This window comes from Syngnathus scovelli, chromosome 3, assembly GCF_024217435.2.
Source record: "Syngnathus scovelli strain Florida chromosome 3, RoL_Ssco_1.2, whole genome shotgun sequence".
Taxonomy (NCBI): Eukaryota; Metazoa; Chordata; class Actinopteri; order Syngnathiformes; family Syngnathidae; genus Syngnathus; species Syngnathus scovelli.
In genome coordinates, this window is record NC_090849.1 from 8,811,820 (window position 1) to 8,835,024 (window position 23,205).

At 44.7% G+C, this 23,205-nt stretch overlaps 2 protein-coding genes and 1 long non-coding RNA gene across 8 annotated transcripts in view; 1 reads left to right on the forward strand and 2 right to left on the reverse strand.

The window, feature by feature from the left end:
* Positions 1–11,438, reverse strand: part of LOC125965777 (patatin-like phospholipase domain-containing protein 7) — a 32,389-nt gene extending 20,951 nt beyond the window's left edge. For both annotated transcript variants that reach the window (XM_068650137.1, XM_068650138.1), the window contains exon 1: positions 11,321–11,438. In XM_068650137.1, the coding sequence (XP_068506238.1) occupies positions 11,321–11,347 (27 nt within the window). In that variant the 5' untranslated portion in view covers positions 11,348–11,438. The remainder of the gene's footprint in view (positions 1–11,320) is intronic.
* Positions 1–23,205, forward strand: part of LOC137840146 (uncharacterized) — a 47,634-nt gene that overhangs the window by 5,701 nt on the left and 18,728 nt on the right. The window lies entirely within an intron of this gene.
* Positions 20,716–23,205, reverse strand: part of LOC125965758 (patatin-like phospholipase domain-containing protein 7) — a 67,864-nt gene continuing 65,374 nt past the window's right edge. For 2 of the 5 annotated variants that reach the window (XM_068650128.1, XM_068650129.1), the window contains 4 exons: positions 22,984–23,102; positions 22,124–22,280; positions 21,627–21,743; positions 20,716–21,029 (listed from right to left, as the gene is read on the reverse strand). In XM_068650128.1, the coding sequence (XP_068506229.1) occupies positions 20,967–21,029; positions 21,627–21,743; positions 22,124–22,280; positions 22,984–23,102 (456 nt within the window). In that variant the 3' untranslated portion in view covers positions 20,716–20,966. Of the gene's footprint in view, positions 21,744–22,123; positions 22,281–22,522; positions 23,103–23,205 lie in introns of those variants that run through there. The other 3 variants (XM_068650127.1, XM_049716597.2, XM_068650131.1) reach the window with 3 other exon arrangements.

Below are 23,205 nucleotides of genomic sequence, written 5' to 3' on the forward strand. Positions count from 1 at the left end.
TCAAGAGGAGACAGCTCGAACCTACAACTACTTTTTGGAGGCGGCTTGTGTGGCGAAGCTGGCCTCCAGAGTTTGCTAAATACATAGTGGAGCTGGCGTGGGAGCGGCGCCTCGCTGTATAGTGTGTGCGCTTTTTGAGGAAAGGAATACTAGGGGATAAAAAAAAAAGGCTGAAGAGGAAGAGCAGAGCAGGCCGTTTGCCCGGTGGGGGCCGAGTGTGCTCGGTGAGAATGTTAAAGGGACAATATGTGTTTCCCACGGGGTGTTTGAAGCGGGGAGAAGATGGCCTTTGCGCTGCGTTGCTTGTGTGTTTATATGTTGTCTTCCGGTGTTGTGTGTTGTGAGATATAATTGGCTAAAATGGTGCGCTGAAGAATTTGCGAGACTGTAGTTTGTCTGGTTTGCACCGCAAAACGTAAGAGAGAAAAAAAAAGTGGGGGGATTAGTTGTTTACAGAAACTGGTCCACACTCATTTAGGGTCCAGCCCTAATGGATTTTATTTTTTTTAGGACAGAGAGCATTCTGTCTGAAATTAGATGAAGCAAAATTATGACATAAGGACATTTCAATCTTAAAGTCAGGGAAACTAGTTGATTGGCTGTGTCAGGACTATACAAGTATTTGCACAGGAAAATAAAACAGATTAGGTTATATAAAGTTGAGACAACAAGGATTTTGATTAATATATTGGCAGTTGTTTTGTTGATCCTTTTTTTTTCTTTTTGGGGAAGTGAGTGGGTTATCAGAAGCTTTGCGAGAGGAAAGAGAGGAAACAGCTGTCTTGAAAAAAGGGAACTGTCGACAGCCTTGAGTGAGACATGTGAGGCCGGTTGACTTAGAAGAAGCTGAACATTTTTGAAGTGTTTCTTTTTTTTTCTTTTTTCTTTCTTCAAAATTGCAAACGTTTTTGCTGTAAACGATCAGGAGATTATTGAAAAGTGACTGAGGAAGATTTGCTAGAAAAAAAAAAAGTTGTGGAGGCAGTCTAATTGCCACAAAAAGAAAGCCATATGCATGTGTCCAACACACACACACACACACAAGACTGATGAGATGTCAAAAGGAAACGAGTTGCAGACAGGCCCGCAGAAGCTGACACCGCGAAAAGAGACGGCTCAAGAAAAGATAGAGACCTGAAAGCCCATTGGGGCTTCATCCCTAAGAAGAGTTACAGACGTTGGGGAAGAACGCCTGGTGACGCACAGGCAAGAGAAGTTGCTCCTACAGTGCTGGAAAGACTGTTGAAGGTTGTGAACAGACACGCAGGAAGCGAGAGGGTCATGACCGACAGTCGTTATGGTGAAGAAGCCCTCACAGACGTTCTGGCCGTTTGGGATGAACATGGCTATGGGGGTGTGAAAGGAAGACCGGATGGGCCCTAGGAGGGGGCCTGCTGGGTAAGAATAAAAGAAAGGACAATTATAGTTGTAGGAGTTGAGAAATGGGACAAGACCCCTCGCGGAAAGTGGTCCCATATGTGAGTCCGTGAAGAATGTGGTAACGGCCGTACATGAAGCCATAGGGCACGGAGGAGCCGTGCCTACACGGTAGGAGTTGGAGAAGCTGGAGCTCTGGATTTCCGAAAGTGCAATTCGTGCTGCCTTGCGTGAATTGTGTAACAGGTATAGGCACAGGTCACAGAGGACAGCGAACAGACGGATTGACTTTCAAGCACTATGCCATGGGGGCCAGCATGACGCTGGACCCATGTGAGTTGACAGCACAAGAGGTGTGCTTGTGGACTCTTTGTCAAGACATGAAGGGCTGGAAGCTGGGAGAAGAGCCGACGCCAACATTAATCGTGAGCGTGATCAAGACGCTAGAAGAATATAATCCAGAGGGTGAGCAGTTGAAACCATTGCCAGCTGACCTGATTCGAGCTAAGATGTAACCAAAGTAACCAGATTACAGCTGACAATTTAGCTGTCCCCGCCTTGGTGTGTTTGGCCGCATGCAAAGGTGCGGTTATCATACGAAAGAAACTGAACGGAAAAGTGGTCAGTCGGGCCCTGGACCTGCTGAGAAGAGCCTCATGGGGCTGTGTCCCTAGGCGACGTGACTCTTTTTATTGGAACAGGGACGATGAAACACTGTGTGAGCATTTGTGAGCATCGTTGTCAAGTGGAAGGAGTCTGAAGTGAAGACCCAGGCCTCCAGGAGGAAGACGACATCGGTGCTTCGGAGGCAAGACACGTGACATGGACTGACCTTTGACGACTCCCGGAGCCTCTGCGGCCCCGGGTCCCTAGATGTTTTGCGAGACAAATAGGAGACTAGTGAGTGAGTATGCTGACTGTCTCAGCTATGTTGAGTTGATGGGGGTAACTCCTCAGCAACGATGATGTAGAATGGTGCAAATTTAGACAGGTAAATTTAGTAGTTTTAACGCACCGGCCAACTTTGCTAATATAACATTATATTTGAGTTGCAAATGTAAGTTGAGGATACTAAACTTGTTCGAAGAAGTTTATCTTCCAGGAGGGGGAGTGTCAAGCACAATGGTACAGCAATGCCTAGTGCAGGTATGGGCAAACTACGGCCCGTGGGCCACATCCGGCCCGCGGGACCGTTTAATCCGGCCCGCCAACCCTAAATAAATTGTATTATTAAACTTTTTTTTTCGGTCATTTTGCCTGCAATGACTGCTTTTCCCCAGTAGATGGGGAACCACTCGCCTGCGCATTTACTACCGGAAGCCGTGTCAGAAAGCTCGGTGCACACTCACAAGTGCGTGTACGTACTCAGTAGTACGGAAATGGCGCACTCGCGCTCTATTTGTAGCAGTGCCGAATTTAGAGCGTGGGCTGTGACGACAGCATTCTTGTAATTTGCGCGCCGAGTTTTCGGATACAGTTTTACGCTAAAGCCACCCACAAACCTTCCCCTGGAATCCTTCCATTAAACTGAGTCGCCCAAGGAAAAGCAAGGTGGACACTGAGTGCCGAGTGTTTAAAAAGAGTGGCCAATTTGGCTCGACGTACGCGACGTGACGTTCAGCCACATGAACATCAACATCAAATGAACACTGAAAATGAAGGGGAGGCTTTCAAGTTTGTTGTAAAAAAATGCATTTTGAATATGATCTGTACAAATAGCAGGGATTGAAACTAGCGACCATTCTCATTTTCAAACAATGCAGGATGCTCAAGGGCATTGATGCACCACCTGTTTGTGACTAATCTTTACCTTTAAAGTTCTTAAGGCTTACTTTAAGGAAGTGTTTTCCGTTTCCTCACTTCTGTTACCAGGTGTTTGTGAGTTAAAACTCTGCTCTGATTTTCAGATACCCCTCACCGTGTTGCCGTTTTGATTACTTTATTTGGATGTATGCTTTCACTGATTCTTCAAGATGATATATTTGGTCAGAATGTTTGCCGTTTGATGTGATCTCATAAGATAAACATACATCTTTCATTAATCTGACCTGCAGGCACTGAAGTGATGGAGACTGTTATTCATAATAACAGTGTCATATTTTATGAGAATCACTGATAGCAGTTTTTTAGGGATGTTTTTTTTTTAATGCTGTTAATAAATGCATTTGTTTTCAAAAACCTATTTGGGAATATCCATGCTTTACTACCTACTAAAGGCCAAAACCTTTTATGCAATGACCTTTACAGGTCGTTTATATTACTTCACACAAACACTACTACACTTCTGCTCGTGGTTCCGCCCCCCGGTCAAAATTTAGAACCCAATTCGGCCCGCAAGTCAAAAAGTTTGCCCACCCCTGGCCTAGTGTGTCCCGTCACCCAAGACTGAATTCAGCAGTTATTGAGAGAAGAAAGCAAAAAACAAAAAGGGAAGTTCCGGAGGAATTTACATCCCCGGCCCCAACTTCCTCCTTTTTAAATTGTGGACGTCTCCTTAACAGGGCTCCAAAGAGCCTGTCTAGGAAGGCATAGGAGAGTGTCAAAACGTATTTGATAGAATGAGTATTGATTCTGTAAAGATTTAGTAATGACAACTTCCTCCTTTTTAAATTGGAAACGTCTCCTTAACAGGGCTCCTTTAAGCCTGTCTAGGAAACCATTTGTCAGAGGATGTCAAAGTGTAATGTTGAAAGGTTTTGTAATAGCAACTTCCATTTTATTTTTGTGTTTTATTTTGGAAGTAAATGTGAGCGATAAACACCTGCTGGCCAGTCCCTCTGCCACGCGGAGGGATTGACCGTTCTATGTTCTAAACTTGTGCGTCTATGTGTTCCAGACAAGTACGTGTTTTGAATGCACCCAGGTGAATTCTTAGTAAATTGAATCTGTCGAAATTTGCCTGGACGGCTGGAAGGGTGGTTGTGGTGAACTATGGCTTTCTCACATCCCTGCCGTCCTCAAGTGGCTTGCCCCTAATGTCAAGCAAGGAGAGCAGGCTGAGTGGAGCACCTTAGATTGGGTGGCTATTCAGACCTGATGGGTTCAGCAACGCAACTCGAGACGTCCCATGGCCCACCGAGACCATGGGTTGTCCTCGTTTTGAGACAGAGTGAGATCCTGTCGCACCATCTGGCCTCTGGTTCACATGGCTTGGCGCCACCTGGACGGATCACGATGCTTCACGTCCCACTGGCAGTGTAGCCGGTGTGTGGCTGTTAGCCTGGCTCATCGTCCTGTGTCCAAAGACTTCTACACCCGAGTAGAGGGACCCGATGCTGCTCCTGTCGTGGCTGTGTGACCCTCCCCTCGGCGCGGAGGACCTTGCCTTGGACATTGGTCCGGTGACGGCTTCTTCTTCAAGCCATCACTGAGGGAACCGACAATGTCAACATCGACAACAATGGCAATGGCAGCGACGACGACATCAGCGTCCGTCACGGCGGCGTGTTCATTCAGGACCGCGTGGAGCGCTTGCATCGGACCCTGGAGTGACTAGCGGGAAAGGGCTGCTTCAGCCCGCCCGACGGACTACTCCCTGATTCCTCTACTGGAGAAGTTGTGGACAATTTTTTACATTTTTTAATTTATTTTTGTTTTTGCCCGAGGACGAGATGCCAATGTGGCTCCCAACTGTCGAGGAGGGCAAGGGGGTTATATTGCCTGTCCCGAAATTCAAGGAGGGGATGTCAAGTGGCATGGTGGTACAAGATGGTGTAAAATTAGGTATTGAATTTGGCCCAGGCACATTGGCTATCCCAAAACATGTAGTAGTTCCGAAATTTCACCAGGAGATGGTGTTAAAGCTTGACATGGGGTGACCTGATGGAAATTAACAAATCTAATAAATTAAATTGTTAGCAATTAGGAGGACACGGCCTGTTCAAACACGTAGCAATGCACAATTTTGGAATATGAGTTTGCTATGCCATAATTTTAAGATGTAACAGCTTGAGCAATATCAATATTTCTGTTTAAGTTGGAGGAACCCATTATTATGTTAAGTACTATTATGGGTTGAGATTGATCTTTATTAGACAAGATATATGTGATTAATGTTGCAATGTTTTGTCCAACCTGTATTTAACATTGGTGTTCCATCCATACCTGAATATATTAAGTTGAGAGGAGACATTAAGGGCTAGTAGGGAAAGAACGAGCAAAACAGGAAACACCTGCCTCCGGTGGCTGTCGGGCGCAGTGGTTGCTGCTTGAAGCAGGGTTGCCAAGACAACCAGAGGTGCAGGGATTCTGACTTTTTATCTACATATTCCAATGAGGTAATGCCAGAAGCCTATAAATATGATGCCCGAATGCAGAGCGGCGCTTCTTCCTAGTCAGGGCGTTAGCCGTGACGCTGCCCGGAGTAAAAGAACGACGATGGATTTTTCATTCTTTTTGAGATTGAACCAAAATCTACTAAGATGAATTTCCAGAGTCTTCGAATTGGACTTGGTCAAATTTTAAGCTTCGAGGAAGGGCAGAGGAGACAGCCGCTCCGGGCAGAAAGGGGAAGTCGCCAATTTTACTTTTTAGGCTACGCTCCTCACGGCCGGAACCTTTCCTATTTTTTAAACATAATTCGGATTTTGGAACAAAGGTGTTGGAAATAATATACCGTAATTTCCGGACTATAAGTTGCGTTTTTTTTCATAGTTTGGGTGGGGGGGCGACTTATACTCAGGAGCGACTTATATATGTTTTTTTTTCACAAATTTTTACTTGATCATTAAGACATCACTTACTTACAAGTATAGTTGACCACTTCCCATGTTATTTTTAGTATAGTTGATCACTTCACATGCGTTTATTTCTTTATCTTGAACATATTCAAAACATAAAAAATAGAGAAAACACTTTAAAGCACCATATCCATGTCCACTGTCTGCTGTATGTACACTTGCTCCATTTTTGCTCCTCTTATATTTATTATTATCATTTATTATTATTTGTTTATTTATCATTTATTCAACACTCTTGTTTATTCATTGTTTGTGCCTTCTTGGGGTTTTTTGTGTTGCTTGTATGCATATGTGTACTATCTCACCGAGGGATAGTGGGAACGTAATTTCAATCTCTTTGTGTGTCTTAGTATATGAAAAAAAAATCGACGACAAAGCAGACTTTGATAAAACAACCAAATAAACAAAACAAAAAACTACATCTGAAAAAAATTATATTTTCAGACGAAACTGGATGAGGGCGCTCTAAATTTCACCGTTGGCCGTGACTCATCAACTGGGTGGGCTTAAGAAAAATGGCACCAAAAAGAAACTCATATTTTGCAGGTTACAAACTTCAAGTTGTAAAATATGCAGCTGAAAACAGTAATTGAGCAGCAGAAAGAAAGTTTGGAGAACCGTGATGAACCAAGGGATTACTATTTCAAGTGACGTCAGTGGCACGGCGCGGCGGTTGTTTACATAAAGGACAAACGTACCCATGTAAGGACTACCGGCATCATTAGCGGTGATCATTTCTAAGTGACACGGAGGACAAATAGTTTGAAGGAATTAAGGATTTGGAGTGACATAGAAGGTTTGAAAAACTATTATGGCTTTTACGCACGCCCGGTCCTACTCTACTGAGTCGGGGGCCGGCGCTCGGCCGAGTGGCTGTCCGCGAACGGTGCATGGGGCTCGGACATGGCCATTATGCACGCCCGGTCCTATGCCATGGAGCTCTCGTGTCTGGAAGTCCACGCCGCCACACGCTTGGAAGTTTGATTTGTTTAATAAAGAGTCGTTTACCAAACCCACGTCTATCCTTGTACTTTGTTAACGCTACAATATAGTTATATACTGGATCTGTGGAATAAAGACGAGGCTGACGTCAGGGCGCACGCGCGACGATGTTGACAAAGGACGAGGAATTTGATCGATGGATTTAATGGATTTAAAGTTCACGGATGGTTTGATAATATTATTGGCTTATATTATATTTATTTGAAATATAGTTTATCTATCGTTATATGAGCCTGTGGAATATTTTGAAGTGCAAGCGCCCTCAGCCGCGCGCACCCATTGTTGACAAAGAACAATCGATGGATTTAATGAATTGGAGTGACACCGATGGTTTTATAAACGTGTTATTCATGTAATAGTTGTCCTTAATCACTCCATATGTTACGTCAGGCCCGTTCTCAGCTCTTTGTTTGTGTTTGTCACGCTAGCATACCTATCGTTTAGCCTGTTGTTGCTATTTAATGAATTGGAGTGACACCGATGGTTTTATAAACATGTTATTCATGTAATAGTTGTCCTTAAGCACTCTATATGTTACGTCAGGCCCGTTCTCAGCTCTTTGTTTGTGTTTGTCACGTTAGCATACCTATCGTTTAGCCTGTTGTTGCTATCGTTTAGCCTGTTGTTGCTCGTTCATGAATGTTTTTGGTGTGGGATTTTGTGGAATAAATTGCCCCCAAAATGCGACTTATACTCCGGAGCGACTTATATATGTTTTTTTTCCGTTTTTGGGGCATTTTATGGCTGGTGCGACTTATACTCCGGAGCGACTTATAGTCCGGAAAATACGGTACTTTTTATCATTGGAATCTATGTATCTACTTTTGTGTGCAAGATTCTCCGCAGTATGTGACCATCAGGCCTCGTGATAATGACTTGGGGGCATATGGCCGGTTTATGACTGGAGTCATTAGCCGCGCTATACAATAAGCCCCACAGTTAGCTAGACATGTACAGATCATGAGATTGTCATGGGATGGCTGAAGCAGACAAAGGTCTTATTTAAGTTGAAGTCATAAGTACGGCACAGCGATGTATTCCCAGGGGCACTAAGATTACGTCTTTGTTAAGCTAATGGTCATGAGACGTCCATACTGCCCCGTCCATAAGAGTATCCCTTTTGTTCTGTGGTAATGAGATGTCCTTCCTGTCTGGGAACCTACCCGTTCATGTACACTTGCCCAATTGTTTCTCTCTCAATAAAAGGCACGGCTAAACTCGAGAAGAGCGCGGATCTCAGCCACACTTGCTGTGTGTGTCTGGGGTGCGTCCTTCTGCGCAGAAGAAAACGCTAAGCCAAAAAGACCTACCGCCTCTGAGATTGATTTCAGATAAATGTTGTAAACCCAACAAAAGGAGAGCTGATCACTCGACTTGTTCAACCAAATAGGTTTTTAGACCTTCAGTCTCCTCTTTTGTTCTGAGTGGGTGAGTCTTGTTTTCTTTGTTTTTTTTCGACTTGTAATTATTTTGCTTGCTTATTCATTAAATATCTTCTTAAGCCTTAATTCGGTTATCAATTATTTAGTAGTAACTATGTTGAGCATGGTTTTATATGCAGTAATTACAAATTTAAAACGTTTTTATTCCCCTATCGTAGTCATTCTTTAAAGCCGTTCAATTCTTTTTAAAGTGAAGGCAGCTTTAATCCTTAACGTCAGGAATTGTCAGATCTGGTTCGAAGTAGTTATCTTGAGCTCAGCTAGGGCGAGGGCGCTCTAGTAAATTAACAAATCCTTGAGGTCTTAACAAAGACATCTAAAAATATCCGTAACATAACAACAGCTTCAAACAGAAAAAAGGGGAGCCATCAATACGACGCGGTAATTTCGAAGTCTTGCCTCGAATTGAGTTACTCGGCTCGAGCTTCGGGTGATTTGAGAGGGATTGGCGTCGTAAAGAAATTAGATTGATTGTGGTAGAGTCAATTTAACTCGGGTGGTTAGATTACGGACGAATCCCCTTACCCCGGCTGGTCCAAACCCGTTAACGGGAAGCCGGTGCCACTTTGATAAAAAGTGCGTTTGACAATATGGATTTTGAATGTAATGTCATAAAATACTTTCATGTTGCTGTTGCGTGCCATTCACATTCTCTAACTTTTTTTTCACATTTTGTGACTTTTTTTTCTCAGAGAACTAAATTGAAGGTAATTCAAAGGATTAATTATTAGTATTAGTATAGTATTAGTAATTTAAATTACACATACCTTGACTGAATGAAGGTAATCCATCCATCCATCCATTTTCTGAACTGCTTAGTCCCCACAGGGGTCGCGGGCGTGCTGGAGCCTATCCCAGCCGTCATCGGGCAGTAGGCGGGGGACACCCTGAATTGGTTGCCAGCCAATCGCAGGGCACACAGAGACAGACAACCAATCGCACTCACACTCACACTTTGGAGTCTTCAATCGGCCTACCAAGCATGTTTTTTGGAATGTGGGAGGAAACCGGAGTGCCCGGAGAAAACCCACGCGGGCCCGGGGAGAACATGCAAACTCCACACAGGGAGGGCCGGAGGTGGAATCGAACCCGCACCCTCCTAACTGTGAGGCGGACGTGCTCCCTAGTGCGCCACCGAGCCGCCCCTGAATGAAGGTAATGTAAATTATATACATACCTTGACTATAAATAATGTATAAATAACAAATATAAATATGATGTGTGTGTGTAACATATGTAGATGTAACTAAAGTGTACATACTGTAAATATGTTTTAGAACTCTTATTATAACAACCTTTCTTTTATAACAAGGTATAAGTAAATGTTTTTAGAACTCTTTTATTATTATAACAACTTTTTTTACAACAAGGTACAAGTCTACATACTGATATGTTTTTAGAACTCCTTTCATGCCATAATTCCTCAATTTTGAATTTTTTTTTAATTTAATTAACAATTTTTTTTAATTTAATCTTTTTAGCACTTCTTGCCTTCTGCTGGCATGCGTGCAACTTTCGTGCGATAATTTGCAATTTGGAATTTTGTTTTGAATACTTTTTTTTGGAAAAATCCGCTATATACTGAGGCTGCGATAAATAAACCGCGAAGTAGGTAAGTGAGGGATGACTGTACACTTCTATAGAAAAGTGCAATATAAATCCAATGCATTATTATTATAACATGCTTCCTCTGTTAGTGGATTACTCTAAACTGCTTATACATGTAAATTTGAGTGCAAATGGTATATTGGAAGCCACAGAATATAGCAGGTGTTGGTGCCTGTGGGTAAGGATACCTCAAGGACCACTTGAGTACCCCACAGGCCCATACTAAAGTAGTGTATCTCACTAGTGACATTTGTCTATATTTGTGTGCGTTGCCCTTCTAAAAAATACTTACTTACTTAATACTTACCAGTAATCTGCATCTGATCTTTATTGTTGCCATACCTTTAAAATCACACTTGCTTTAGTGTAAAGTTAGGGTTAGGGTTAGACATGCCAATATTAAAAAACTAAAAAAGGACCGCCTACTAGTATATGTAGGTCAAAGGTCAGCATTGTACCACATGACCAAATCCAAGTGTTCGTAGGAAGAAAATCTACCTGTTAATAATTTGAGCAAAGCTCATAAAGGTTGGTGACAAATGGTATACAGCACAAGCAGTATAGAAAATAACTGGATGTGACCTCTGATTAACTCCTAGTTAAGGGTGTATTCAGACCAGAAAAGTCCTTTAGTCCGCTTGTTTGGTCCGGACCAAAAGCGGGCTAAATTGTTTTCGTTTGTTGTGGTTCCTATTCAGACTGTACATTTTGCTAGCGAAGTATATTTTGTAAACACACCCACGATCTGTGCTCCCATTGGACAACAATGACCTGAGCAGGCCCGGAAATGGAGGAAAACATGCGAGTCCTACGCGCTGCATTCCTGCTCTGCATATTTGTGCTGTTGGTTCGGATCTATGCTGTTTGTATTCACACCTGAAGCGAACCGCACCAGAGTTCGCTTGAAAGCAAACCGAGACCCACTTTTTCAAGTGGTCTTGGTTCACTTTCGAACTGTTTCTTTAATCCGCACCAGGATTTGTTTGCGTGTATTCACACCTGCACAAAAGGTCTGGACCAGCGTTACAATGGAACACTGGTTCGTTTAAAGCGGACCAAACAGTCAGGTCTGAATACATCCTAAGAACGTTACTGTTCCTACCTAATAACTCAGATTTAGTGTGATGTCATCTTATTTATGATTGGTCTTACCAGGTAGATTGTTGATGTAACCCCCATCCATCAGTAAGTGTCCATCTTTGGGATCACAAAGAGGAGGAAGGTAACCAGACAGTGACATACTGGCACGGACATAACGCCACAGTGAACCTAACAGGAAATGCAGAGTTTAAACATTGAAAATGAATGGAAGCACTTCAAACATTCTATTAGACAAGAATTTCATTGTTCATGCCGCATCAATATTTTCTCGTCATGAGATTTTCTGGTTTTGGAGCAAAAAGGGTGATAGGAGTGGGGTTCTTTGAAATTAATATTTACCATCAGTGTGAACTCTCATGGAGGAAGCTGTGATATCTGTTGTAATGTTGAAGTATGGTAACCACAAGTCCTAGCAGGTGAGAAGTGATAAAAGTAGTGTTAGGTCTAAATACGATTAGACATTAAATCACTCAGTAGAATGAAGAGGAGAAGACAACCAGAACAGGTTTACTCGCGAGGAGAACGATAGAGAAAGCAATCTCAGTTACAACCTCCATCAGTTCTGAGTCCTTCCTCCACGTGCCCCTCTTTTTAATGTTATGGTTGCCCTGGTTACAGAGGCGTTGCTACACTAAGGGAGGGGGGATTGTGTCTGTAGCAACGCTGATTAGCAAAAGAATGTAGTGTGGTGTGAATTAGCACTTCGTTGTTGGCTCTTGACCCCCCGCAGAGGCCGTCCCCAGCTGTCCTCCCTCAGTTGGCTGACTCTTCCTCGACCGGGGTCAAATACCCTGAAGCACGTTGATTGCGGCTTTGCTGTGGAACAAATGCAACTAGACCTTTGCTAACTTTATCTACTTGGTAATTAACACATAATAATAATAATAAGTAACTTGTCCTAAACATTTCAACACACATTAATCAAATATGAGGTAACCGGTATGCAGTTCCTTAAACAAACATTGAGTAAATATGGGATAACTTTTATGCAACTACTTCTAACTGTATGTAACCCTTAACAAAGAAAAATAGGTCTGATAAACTACAATCTATGAACCAAACCTACATCTAAATGAAAAGGAATGAAGTTCCTGTGAAGCAAACAAAGAACATGTCACCTATGCAAATAAGCCCTGCTCATTGTTAGTGAAGGCCTCTTACGGGAACCAAAACACACAGACAACATAAGGACAGGAAGGATACAAATGGCTGACAGGGATCAAAAGACATCCCTATCACTAAAAAGGAAGAACCTAGATAAAACGAAAGATAAACTCGTAAAGGCGAGGCCTCCAGGTCTGGCAGGCCAAAGCTTCACTTAAGATTATTCCAACATTTCCCCCTGTTTATCACATATTTGCTCAATTTTTACATCACCAAGAACAACCACTTCACTCGATTTTCAGTTGTCGGATCACAGGTATGAGCATATGTTTACACCCAAAAGGTTAATTGGTGCATCATCATCATTCGGAAACACCCAGATCTGGAAAAAAGTCTGTCAACTCAAGTGCAAAAATTTCATCTTCATCGTTATCATCAACATGTTGGCGTTCAGGTCTGATCCCCGGCTGCAGAAGCTGGCTCTTGGGACATGGAATGTCACCTCTCTGGCTGGAAAGGAGCCCGAGCTGGTGTGCGAGGCAGAAAAATTCCGACTAGATATAGTCGGACTAGCCTCCACGCACAGTTTGGGTTCCGGTACAAGCCCTCTCGAGAGGGGCTGGACTCTCTTCCACTCTGGAGTTGCCCACGGTGAGAGGCGTCGAGCAGGTGTGGGTATACTTGTTGCCCCCCGGCTGGGCGCCTGCACATTGGGGTTCACCCCGGTGAACGAGAGGGTAGCCTCCCTCCGCCTTCGGGTGGGGGGACGGGTCCTGACTGTTGTTTGTGTCTATGCACCAAACAGCAGCTCAGAGTACCCACCCTTCTTGGGGTCCCTGGAGGAAGTGCTGGAGAGCGCTCCTTCTGGGGACTCCATCGTTCTACTGGGTGACTTCAATGCTCACGTGGGCAATGACAGTGAGACCTGGAAGGGCGTGATTGGGAGGAACGGCCCCCCCGATCTGAACCCGAGCGGTGTTCTATTGTTGGACTTCTGTGCTCGACATGGATTTTCAATAATGAACACCATGTTCAAGCATAAGGGTGTCCATGTGTGCACTTGGCACCAGGACACCCTAGGCCGCAGTTCGATGATCGACTTTGTAGTCGTGTCATCGGATTTGCGGCCGCATGTTTTGGACACTCTGGTGAAGAGAGGGGCGGAGCTGTCAACTGATCACCACCTGGTGGTGGGTTGGCTCCGATGGTGGGGGAAGATGCCGGTCCGACCTGGCAGACCCAAACGCTCTGTGAGGGTCTGCTGGGAACGTCTGGCAGAATCTCCTGTCAGGAAGAGCTTCAACTCCCACCTCCGGCAGAGCTTTTCCCACGTCCCGGGGGAGGCGGGGGACATTGAGTCTGAGTGGACCATGTTCCGCGCCTCCATTGTTGAGGCGGCCGACCGGAGCTGTGGCCGTAAGGTCGTTGGTGCCTGTCGTGGCAGCAATCCCCGAACCCGCTGGTGGACACCGGCGGTAAGGGATGCCGTCAAGCTGAAGAAGGAGTCCTATCGGGCCGTTTTGGCCTGCGGGACTCCGGAGGCAGCTGACAGGTACCGGATGGCCAAGCGGAACGCAGCTTCGGCGGTTGCTGAGGCAAAAACCCGGGCGTGGGAGGAGTTCGGTGAGGCCATGGAGAATGACTTTCGGACGGCTTCGAGGAAATTCTGGTCCACCATCCGGCGTCTCAGGAGGGGGAAGCAGTGCAACGTCAACACTGTTTACAGTGGGGATGGCGTGCTGCTGACCTCGACTCGGGACGTCGTGAGTCGGTGGGGAGAATACTTCGAAGACCTCCTCAATTCCACCTACACGCCTTCCATTGAGGAAGCAGGGCCTGGAGACTCGGAGGCGGATTCTCCAATCTCTGGGGTCGAAGTCACTGAGGTAGTTAAAAAACTCCTCGGTGGCAGGGCCCCGGGGGTGGATGAGATCCGCCCAGAGTTCCTAAAGGCTCTGGATGTTGTGGGGCTGTCATGGCTGACACGCCTCTACAACGTTGCGTGGACATCGGGGACAGTGCCTCTGGATTGGCAGACTGGGGTGGTGGTTCCCCTCTTTAAGAAGGGGGACCGGAGGGTGTGTTCCAATTACAGGGGAATCACACTCCTCAGCCTCCCTGGTAAGGTCTATTCAGGGGTGCTGGAGAGGAGGGTCCGTCGGGAGGTCGAACCTCGGATTCAGGAGGAGCAGTGTGGCTTTCGTCCTGGCCGTGGAACAGTGGACCAGCTCTACACCCTCGGCAGGATCCTCAAGGGTGCATGGGAGTTCGCCCAACCAGTCCACATGTGTTTTGTGGACTTGGAGAAGGCGTTCGACCGTGTCCCTCGGGAGGTTCTGTGGAGGGTGCTTCGGGAGTACGGGGTGCCGAGCCAACTGATAAGGGCGGTTCGGTCCCTGTATCACCGATGCCAGAGTCTGGTCCGCATTTCCGGCAGTAAGTCGGATTCGTTCCCAGTGAGGGTTGGACTCCGCCAAGGCTGCCCTTTGTCACCGATTCTGTTCATAATTTTTATGGACAGAATTTCTAGGCGCAGCCGAGGCGTTGAGGGGGTCCGGTTTGGGGACCTCAGCATCGCGTCTCTGCTTTTTGCAGATGACGTGGTGCTGTTGGCTTCTTGAGGCCGTGATCTCCAGCTCTCGCTGGAACGGTTCGCAGCCGAGTGTGAAGCGGTCGGGATGAGGGTCAGCACCTCCAAATCCGAGTCCATGGTCCTCGATCGGAAAAGGGTGGAATGCCCTCTCCGGATCGGGGATGAGATCCTGCCCCAAGTGGAGGAGTTCAAGTATCTTGGAGTCTTGTTCACGAGTGAGGGGAGGATGGAGCGTGAGATCGACAGGCGGATCGGTGCAGCGTCGGCAGTAATGCGGACCCTGTACCGGTCCGTTGTGGTGAAGAGAGAGCTGAGCCAAAAGGCAAAGCTCTCAATTTACCGGTCGATTTACGCTCCTACCCTCACCTATGGTCACGAGCTATGGGTCGTGACCGAAAGAACGAGATCTCGGATACAAGCGGCCGAAATGAGTTTTCTCCGCAGGATGTCCGGGCTCTCCCTTAGAGATAGGGTGAGAAGCTCGGTCATCCGGGAGAGACTCGGAGTAGAGTCGCTACTCCTCCACGTTGAGAGGAGCCAGATGAGGTGGCTCGGGCATCTTATCAGGATGCCTCCTGGACGCCTCCCTGGGGAGGTGTTCCGGGCATGTCCCACCGGTAGGAGACCCCGGGGACGACCCAGGACGCGCTGGAGAGACTATGTCTCTCAGCTGGCCTGGGAACGCCTTGGGATCCCCCGGGATGAGCTGGATGAAGTGGCTGGGGAGAGGGAAGTCTGGGAGTCCCTCCTAAAGCTGCTGCCCCCGCGACCCGACCCCGGATAAGCGGAAGAAGATGGATGGATGGATGGATGTTGGCGTTCAGACATTAGGCATACTCGGGCCATCTTGTCTTCCATGGGCGATATTGCTGTAGTGATGAGACGATTAAACAGAGCACGCAGACATGGAATACAACAACATCCACACAAGGTGAGTATAGCAGTAAATACTGCAACTGATATTATAATTGAGGACACAAGTGCTTTATACTTCCCAAAGGCATGCATCCAGTTGTCCCACATTGATGTGTCCACGCCAGAGTGCTCTTTCATCCTCGTGTTGAGGGATCGCAGGCCTTCAATGGCCTTTGTCAGGCTCCCATCAGGGGCGGTGTTGTTGGGGATAAAGGTACAGCACTGTTCTCCGAACATTGCACAGACCCCTCCTTTCTCAGACAACAACATATCAAGAGCAATGCGATTCTGGAAGGCCATTAGGGAAGTCGTGGCTAGCTGTTCATGCACTGCCTCAAGCCCCGCTTGTGTCCAATTGCCCAATTTTTGCACATTGTAATGGATGTAATTTATCCTGTCTACGTTTTTGTTTATCGTACACCACCAACAAATGGAAGACTCCCATCTTGCTGCAATTTGGTCAATTAATTCTTATTAATCAGGAACTCCTCTGGGGACTCTAATTGCATCAATTAAAGTCAGATCATCGTCGCCTCTCAAATTTAAAGACATTTTGGTTTTTACCAGCTTTTCCCCAGATCTTGGCGTGTCGATACATATACAATTTTGCTTGACTACATTCTCTAGAAGCAATGGTTTCTTTTCTTTTCCTCAACGGATATTATATAGAACGCTCTGTTGCACATTTCACAATCAGTAGACGTGACAGATTTCACACAACCTTTGGTCAATGGTAATGGTACAACATAAAGAATCGGTCGCAAACCCATACACATGACATATTAAATTTGTTCTTTTTTTTTTTTTTTCTCTCTGGTTTGCAGCTTGTTTTGCCATTAGCAATCAATCATTTCTTTTACCAGTTACTCTTATAGGTAGTTACCTGAAACCAATTATCAAACATTCATTTTAGAGATATTAATTTCATTCTTTAACTTCTACAGCTGTTGTTGACAAAGTATTACTTCGTTACATAACATTTTTGCCACTGTTAAGGCATTCAGTGTTTACTTTGAAGCCAATTCAATCCATTTTGAGAATGCATCTATTATGACCAGGCATTATAACCCTGTGGATTGAGTTTAGCACATGGAAAACAAGCTCTACAATTTTTTTTTTTTTTATAAATGTTTTGAATATGAATCAAATCCATATGTTGTATAAAGCCGACTGAACTGCCCTTTCATCCCCCCTGTTGAGCCATGTGTCAAGTCAACATCACGTGACAACTTCATGGCTCAAACGGCTGCCCATATGTATCGGTTCATTTGTACGGGCAGTTAATATTGCTGCCCATTTGCATCGGAAGTTTTTCTTTCTTAAAGTGACAAACCAATCCACCAATCGGAAAAAAATCAACAAAATAACTGCCAGTGAATTAATATAATAGTTCATTGTTGTTGTTTCTTAACTTTAACTAGCTCAATCGCTCTCTTATTCTCAAATTTTAAATTTAGCTTTGAAATGTCATTATTACATAATTTTTCTTCATCCAATTCCAGAAAGCAAGTTCTTTCCATCTCTCAAATTTTGTTTCATCAAGGCTAGGCATTAATGCAGTGTGGACCAGTTTCTGCCCATAAACAAATTGCTTGCTTTTCTTTATTTCCTATTTTTTCAAAATTGATTTTGTTTTGCGGTGCAAATCAGATAGACTACAGTCTAATAAATTATTTTGTGCACCTACGTATATTAGCCAATTTCATCCTTTTAACACAACACTGACAGCACACAGACAACACAAAAATAGCAGAGACACAGATCACAAACAATACCAACAAACAACGCTGCGCAAACGTCATCCTCTATTTTGACGTTTTGGTTATACCTTTTTTTTTTCTCATCAGTGCCTTTTATCCTTCATGCTAATGCTGTCACATCTTCCTTAAGCATCACCCTGCTTCAAAGATTCTCTGAGAAACTCACACTTTCCCTGCCTCGCCCACAGCCATAGCACCCCCTGTGCGAGGGGGGAGGACGCGGCATCAATGTTGATTGGTCACAGGCTGGCCATTTCCTGCAACAATCATGATGCCGGCCCACCGCCCACACGAGCATAGCACAGGCCTACGCGCACAGCCCCGACCCGCGACTACGCGCGAGCGCAGGCACGCTTCCTATCAAGCCACCGTTCTCGTCACTTTCTGCCACACACGTCTTATTTTCTCTACTGCCACACACTGCTCATCTTAGGTTCTCCAACCAACTTAAGCACACCATCATCCACTTCTCAATTACCCTATTATTGCTCAACAGCCTCCTGAACATTCCTATTTTTGATTTCTTCCATGGGCGGCTCAGTGGCGCACTGGGTAGCACGTCCGCCTCACAGCTAGGAGGGTGCGGGTTCGATTCCACCTCCGGCCCTCCCTGTGTGGAGTTTGCATGTTCTCCCCGGGCCCGCGTGGGTTTTCTCCGGGCACTCCGGTTTCCTCCCACATTCCAAAAACATGCTTGGTAGGCCGATTGAAGACTCCAAATTGTCCCTACGTGTGAGTGTGAGTGCGATTGGTCGTCTGTCTCTGTGTGCCCTGCGATTGGCTGGCAACCAGTTCAGGGTGTCCCCCGCCTACTGCCCGAAGACGGCTGGGATAGGCTCCAGCACGCCCGCGACCCCCGTGGGGACTAAGCGGTTCAGAAAATGGATGGATGGATGGATGGATTTCTTCCATAGGACACACATCTCACTCACACACACATATACACAACATTCATGAGGATCCTCTGCGCGCACGCACACACAAACACCAGCACAAGAGGATGACGCACAACATATAAAACCACATAGAGCGTACTAAGAACACCTTTTTGCTCATCTTACTTGTCAGATTTATTCTCTATTTTAGTTTTAGGAGTTACTTGTAATTCAGTTCCATTTATTTTGCAAATTTTAACTTCAGTGTTTCTTTATCTTACTTTATCCTTTTAACACGAATATCTCCTGTATATTTAAGCTAATTTCTCTTTAATTTTGGCTGCCAGGTACCCACTTTATTACATGAGAATCTGATGTATTTTGATCTTGTACTAGTCATTATTGTTTTTGTTTATATGTGCAGTCACGTGCCATGTGACCTTTTTCTCCGCAACTCCAGCATTCTATTGGAGGTTGCACAACTCCTCTTCCTCGGCCCCTAAAGCCTTCTCTGTTAGACATTGCTCCTCACCCTCTCTGGCCTTCCTGTCCTCTGCCTGCATTTTGGTAAAAAGTGTCACTATCCTGGTCTACCAGAAAAGTGTATTTCGGAGCTTTCATTTGTTTTCGTTTTTGTTTGTCTATTACTACTCTTTCTGCATGGAAGGCGTGATTTATGTATTCCTCCAAAGTTCCGGTGGTCATGCCTATATAATTATTGATCACCCTAATTTGTATTGCTGGCCTGGACCCTACGTGGATGGCATTTTTTAATTGCTGTTGATAAGCCCCTTGGGGCGCATTATCTTCCACCAGTCCACTGTGTAATTTAAATACTTCTGTCATGCGCACTCGATAGTCATCAAAGGTTTCATTATCATTTTGCTTTGTTCTCCCTATTTCTGTATAATTTGCTCTCATTTCCTTTGACCAATCCATTTCTATTGGGTTTTTCTGTCTGGCGGCTCTGTCTGTTAACCCATAAGGGGGGGGGGTTGACCCCTCTTGTGCACCAGTGTCGGGTATTTGTGGATACAACTTCTCTATGACCTTATGTTTTGAAGTTGTAGCATATGCTTTCCCTACGCGCTTCTCTACTTCCTCTACACCTCCCCCTTCTTCTCTAGCTCTCTGTAAATTTTGATTATCTCTTGCCTGCCTACCATTAGGCCCAGTCTCATCATCTTCCTTCCTACAATACAGTGCCTTTTCCACTTTCTCTTTTTCTCCCCTCTCTCCCTCTCCTGCTACTTTGAGCCAAAACACCACATCCTCATCTCCTTTTTTCATCTTTCTAGGGGCTCTCTTTGTTTTCTCTTTCATGGCGCCTCTAAGTTCTATCAATTTGGTTGTTTTTAGTTGTCCCTCAAATTTGTATTTCTTGACCCATTTATCGAGTTTTTTTTTTTTTTTTTTTTTTTAAATCGGTCGGGATCCTGCCTTTCAATTATTTTCCAATCTTTACATTTAAGATTATCTCGGATATTATTTTTACTCTTCCCGTTCCCCATTTTAATCAATTTGGTCCCAACTGTAAAACCATAGGGGTTTCTAAAGTCGGGTGTTTCCAGTGGGATAACGAAAAGATCCTGTGGTGATTCTCACTTCTACCAGCGTTCTGGTGGAGAATCCTTGCCTATTGCGTCCACAGAACCACGTTATGTGTTCCCCACTGCTTTAATATGGAATACTGTATCTAGTGATACGTATTCCCATTCACACTCTCAATCACTCAGTATTACGGATATTATAGACGGAAATTTTATCTTCAGCTTTTCTGCGGCTCCGCAACCTACTACTTGGACATCCACTGTCCTACACGGAATTTCAGTTATGCAGGGTCTGTGGACTTCCGTTGTCCTACTTACACACCTAGGGTTTTACAGGGCATGACGAGCCCTCGGCCGCACCACACTTTTAAACAAAACAAACTCACCCTCTGGTTCTCTTCACCTCTGCACCTCGGACTGCCTTCAACCCTTAGATCCCAGCTGACGAGCAGACAGCCAGCCCTTGAAAAGGATGTAGGACCCCACCTAGGGAGGTCCTGCCGCGCGCGGTCTTTCTGGATCTCTGCTGCCGTCCGCTGGAATCCTCAGGTGTGTTGGCATCCGGCTCGAAGGACCAATTAAATGTTAGGTCTAAATACGATTAGACATTAAATCACTCAGTAGAATCAAGAGGAGAAGACAACCAGAACAGGTTTACTCGCGAGGAGAACGATAGAGAAAGCAATCTCAGTTACAACCTCCATCAGTTCTGAGTCCTTCCTCCACGTGCCCCTCTTTTTAATGTTATGGTTGCCCTGGTTACAGAGGCGTTGCTACATTAAGGGAGGGGGGATTGTGTCTGTAGCAACGCTGATTAGCAAAAGAATGTAGTGTGGTGTGAATTAGCACTTCGTTGTTGGCTCTTGACCCCCCGCAGAGGCCGTCCCCAGCTGTCCTCCCTCAGTTGGCTGACTCTTCCTCGACCGGGGTCAAATACCCTGAAGCACGTTGATTGCGGCTTTGCTGTGGAACAAATGCAACTAGACCTTTGCTAACTTTATCTACTTGGTAATTAACACATAATAATAAAAAGTAACTTGTCCTAAACATTTCAACACACATTAAACAAATGTGAGGTAACCGGTATGCAGTTCCTTAAACAAACATTGAGTAAATATGGGATAACTTTTATGCAACTACTTCTAACTGTATGTAACCCTTAACAAAGAAAAATAGGTCTGATAAACTACAATCTATGAACCAAACCTACATCTAAATGAAAAGGAATGAAGTTCCTGTGAATCAAACAAAGAACATGTCACCTATGCAAATAAGCCCTGCTCGTTGTTAGTGAAGGCCTCTTACGGGAACCAAAACACACAGACAACATAAGGACAGGAAGGATACAAATGGCTGACAGGGATCAAAAGACATCCTTATTACTAAAAAGGAAGAACCTAGATGAAAGGAAAGATAAACTCGTAAAGGCGAGGCCTCCAGGTCTGGCAGGCCAAAGCTTCACTTAAGATTATTCCAACAAGTAGGCTTTGTTAAATGAGGTTACTAATGTTGTCATCGATCTTCTTTGCAAAAACATTTTTGGGGATTATTGCACCATACCTCGATCTGTTTGTCTTTAAAAAACGATCTAATGCCAGAGTTAAAGGAAGCCCCAGAAAACATGGAAGTGACAGGGTAGGTTAAATCCACGAACTTCTGGAAGAGGGATGTCATATCCTGAAAAAAACAACGAAAATGCAGCAAAAATTTAAATATCTGCGTTGGTTACAGAGCAACAAGGACTCAAACAACAAGAAAGAAATACTGAGAAATGTGATTGATTTTTCATTAACCCCCTTGCCATTGCTGTTTTTGTGTTTGTGCCTATCTGATTTCAGTGCTCTCAGAGCCTGCAGACATGACTGTATCTCAAAATGTTGGGCATTTGTTCTTCACATCTCCAGGAACTCATTTTTTTAACTATGAATGACTTGACTGGGCAGGTAGCCACAAAGTGGCACAAATCCCCGCAAATTCTTCAACTTTCCAGCTGCTTTTACGAGCACTTAAACAGGCGCAAGCGCAAAAAGCAGGACTGGTAAGATGTTTTAACCTACCATTGCCCATTCACGAGCCCGAATCCTCATTCGACTGTTGCTTTTCTCCTCAGCATACAGTGCTCCCATGAATGACCCAATGGAGGTACCACCCACAATGTCCATGGGGATCCCTGCCTCATTCAGTGCCCGAATGATACCAACCTGGGAGCAACCCCTGAAAAGGACAGTACATGTGAACCAAGAGTACTCAGAGCAGAGCGGGCCAAGAAGCCACCGTAATGATGATATATGAATCTGACAGCAATAAAAGTTAAAAGTTTGAAAGAAATTCCAGATCTGGATAATGATTTAATCACAGCCAATACAAATGCAACAAATTAAAACCTGAACTGCGATTAGATCGATTGTCACTGCCATTGCTCCCACTGTAGAATGAGAGAGTCCTCAACAGGACGACGGGAGGCATCCCTTCCAAGGACTTCAGGTGTCGGTACCCTGAGCTACTATTGAGTGATTAAAGCCCGAGCAGTAAAGAAAACAGTTCAGTTAGAGGTGACCCGAAATTATGTATTGATGATTATAATAACTAGTGCTACAAATATCAATGTCTGTCTCTTCAATGGTAGTTATTACAACTGTGGTTTCATTCTTCTTCATGTCATTCAAATTGTTACACTGGCTATAGCTAATGTTGGTGCAATGACTCTGATTCAAGTTTTCCATCTCAGCTTCACAACTGCTTGGGTTTCAACCATACGTACGTATAGTAACTGAATAAATAAGGGATAGTTGGATAAGCAAATCAACAACGTATCAATTTCAAATTTCTAATCTGTCACATGAAATGTTGTGTATGTTTCTGAGGATGTTTATGCTGATGGGGTGTTTGCATTTGGATTATCTTAAAACCACAGTACCTGGCACCTCCTCCACCGAGCACAACAGCAATGCTGTTTCCTGTTAAAATCCTGGCCAGGCGTGAGAAATCAGAGTGCCGATCTGGACACTTTTCAAACACACGTTGGTACAATTCTCTCTGCGGTAAAAAAATGACAGCAAGCAACACTCAAATGATTCATGCTCACACAGAAAGATAAAGAATTGGAAGTGCAACAAATTAATTTCGCTAAAAATATGAA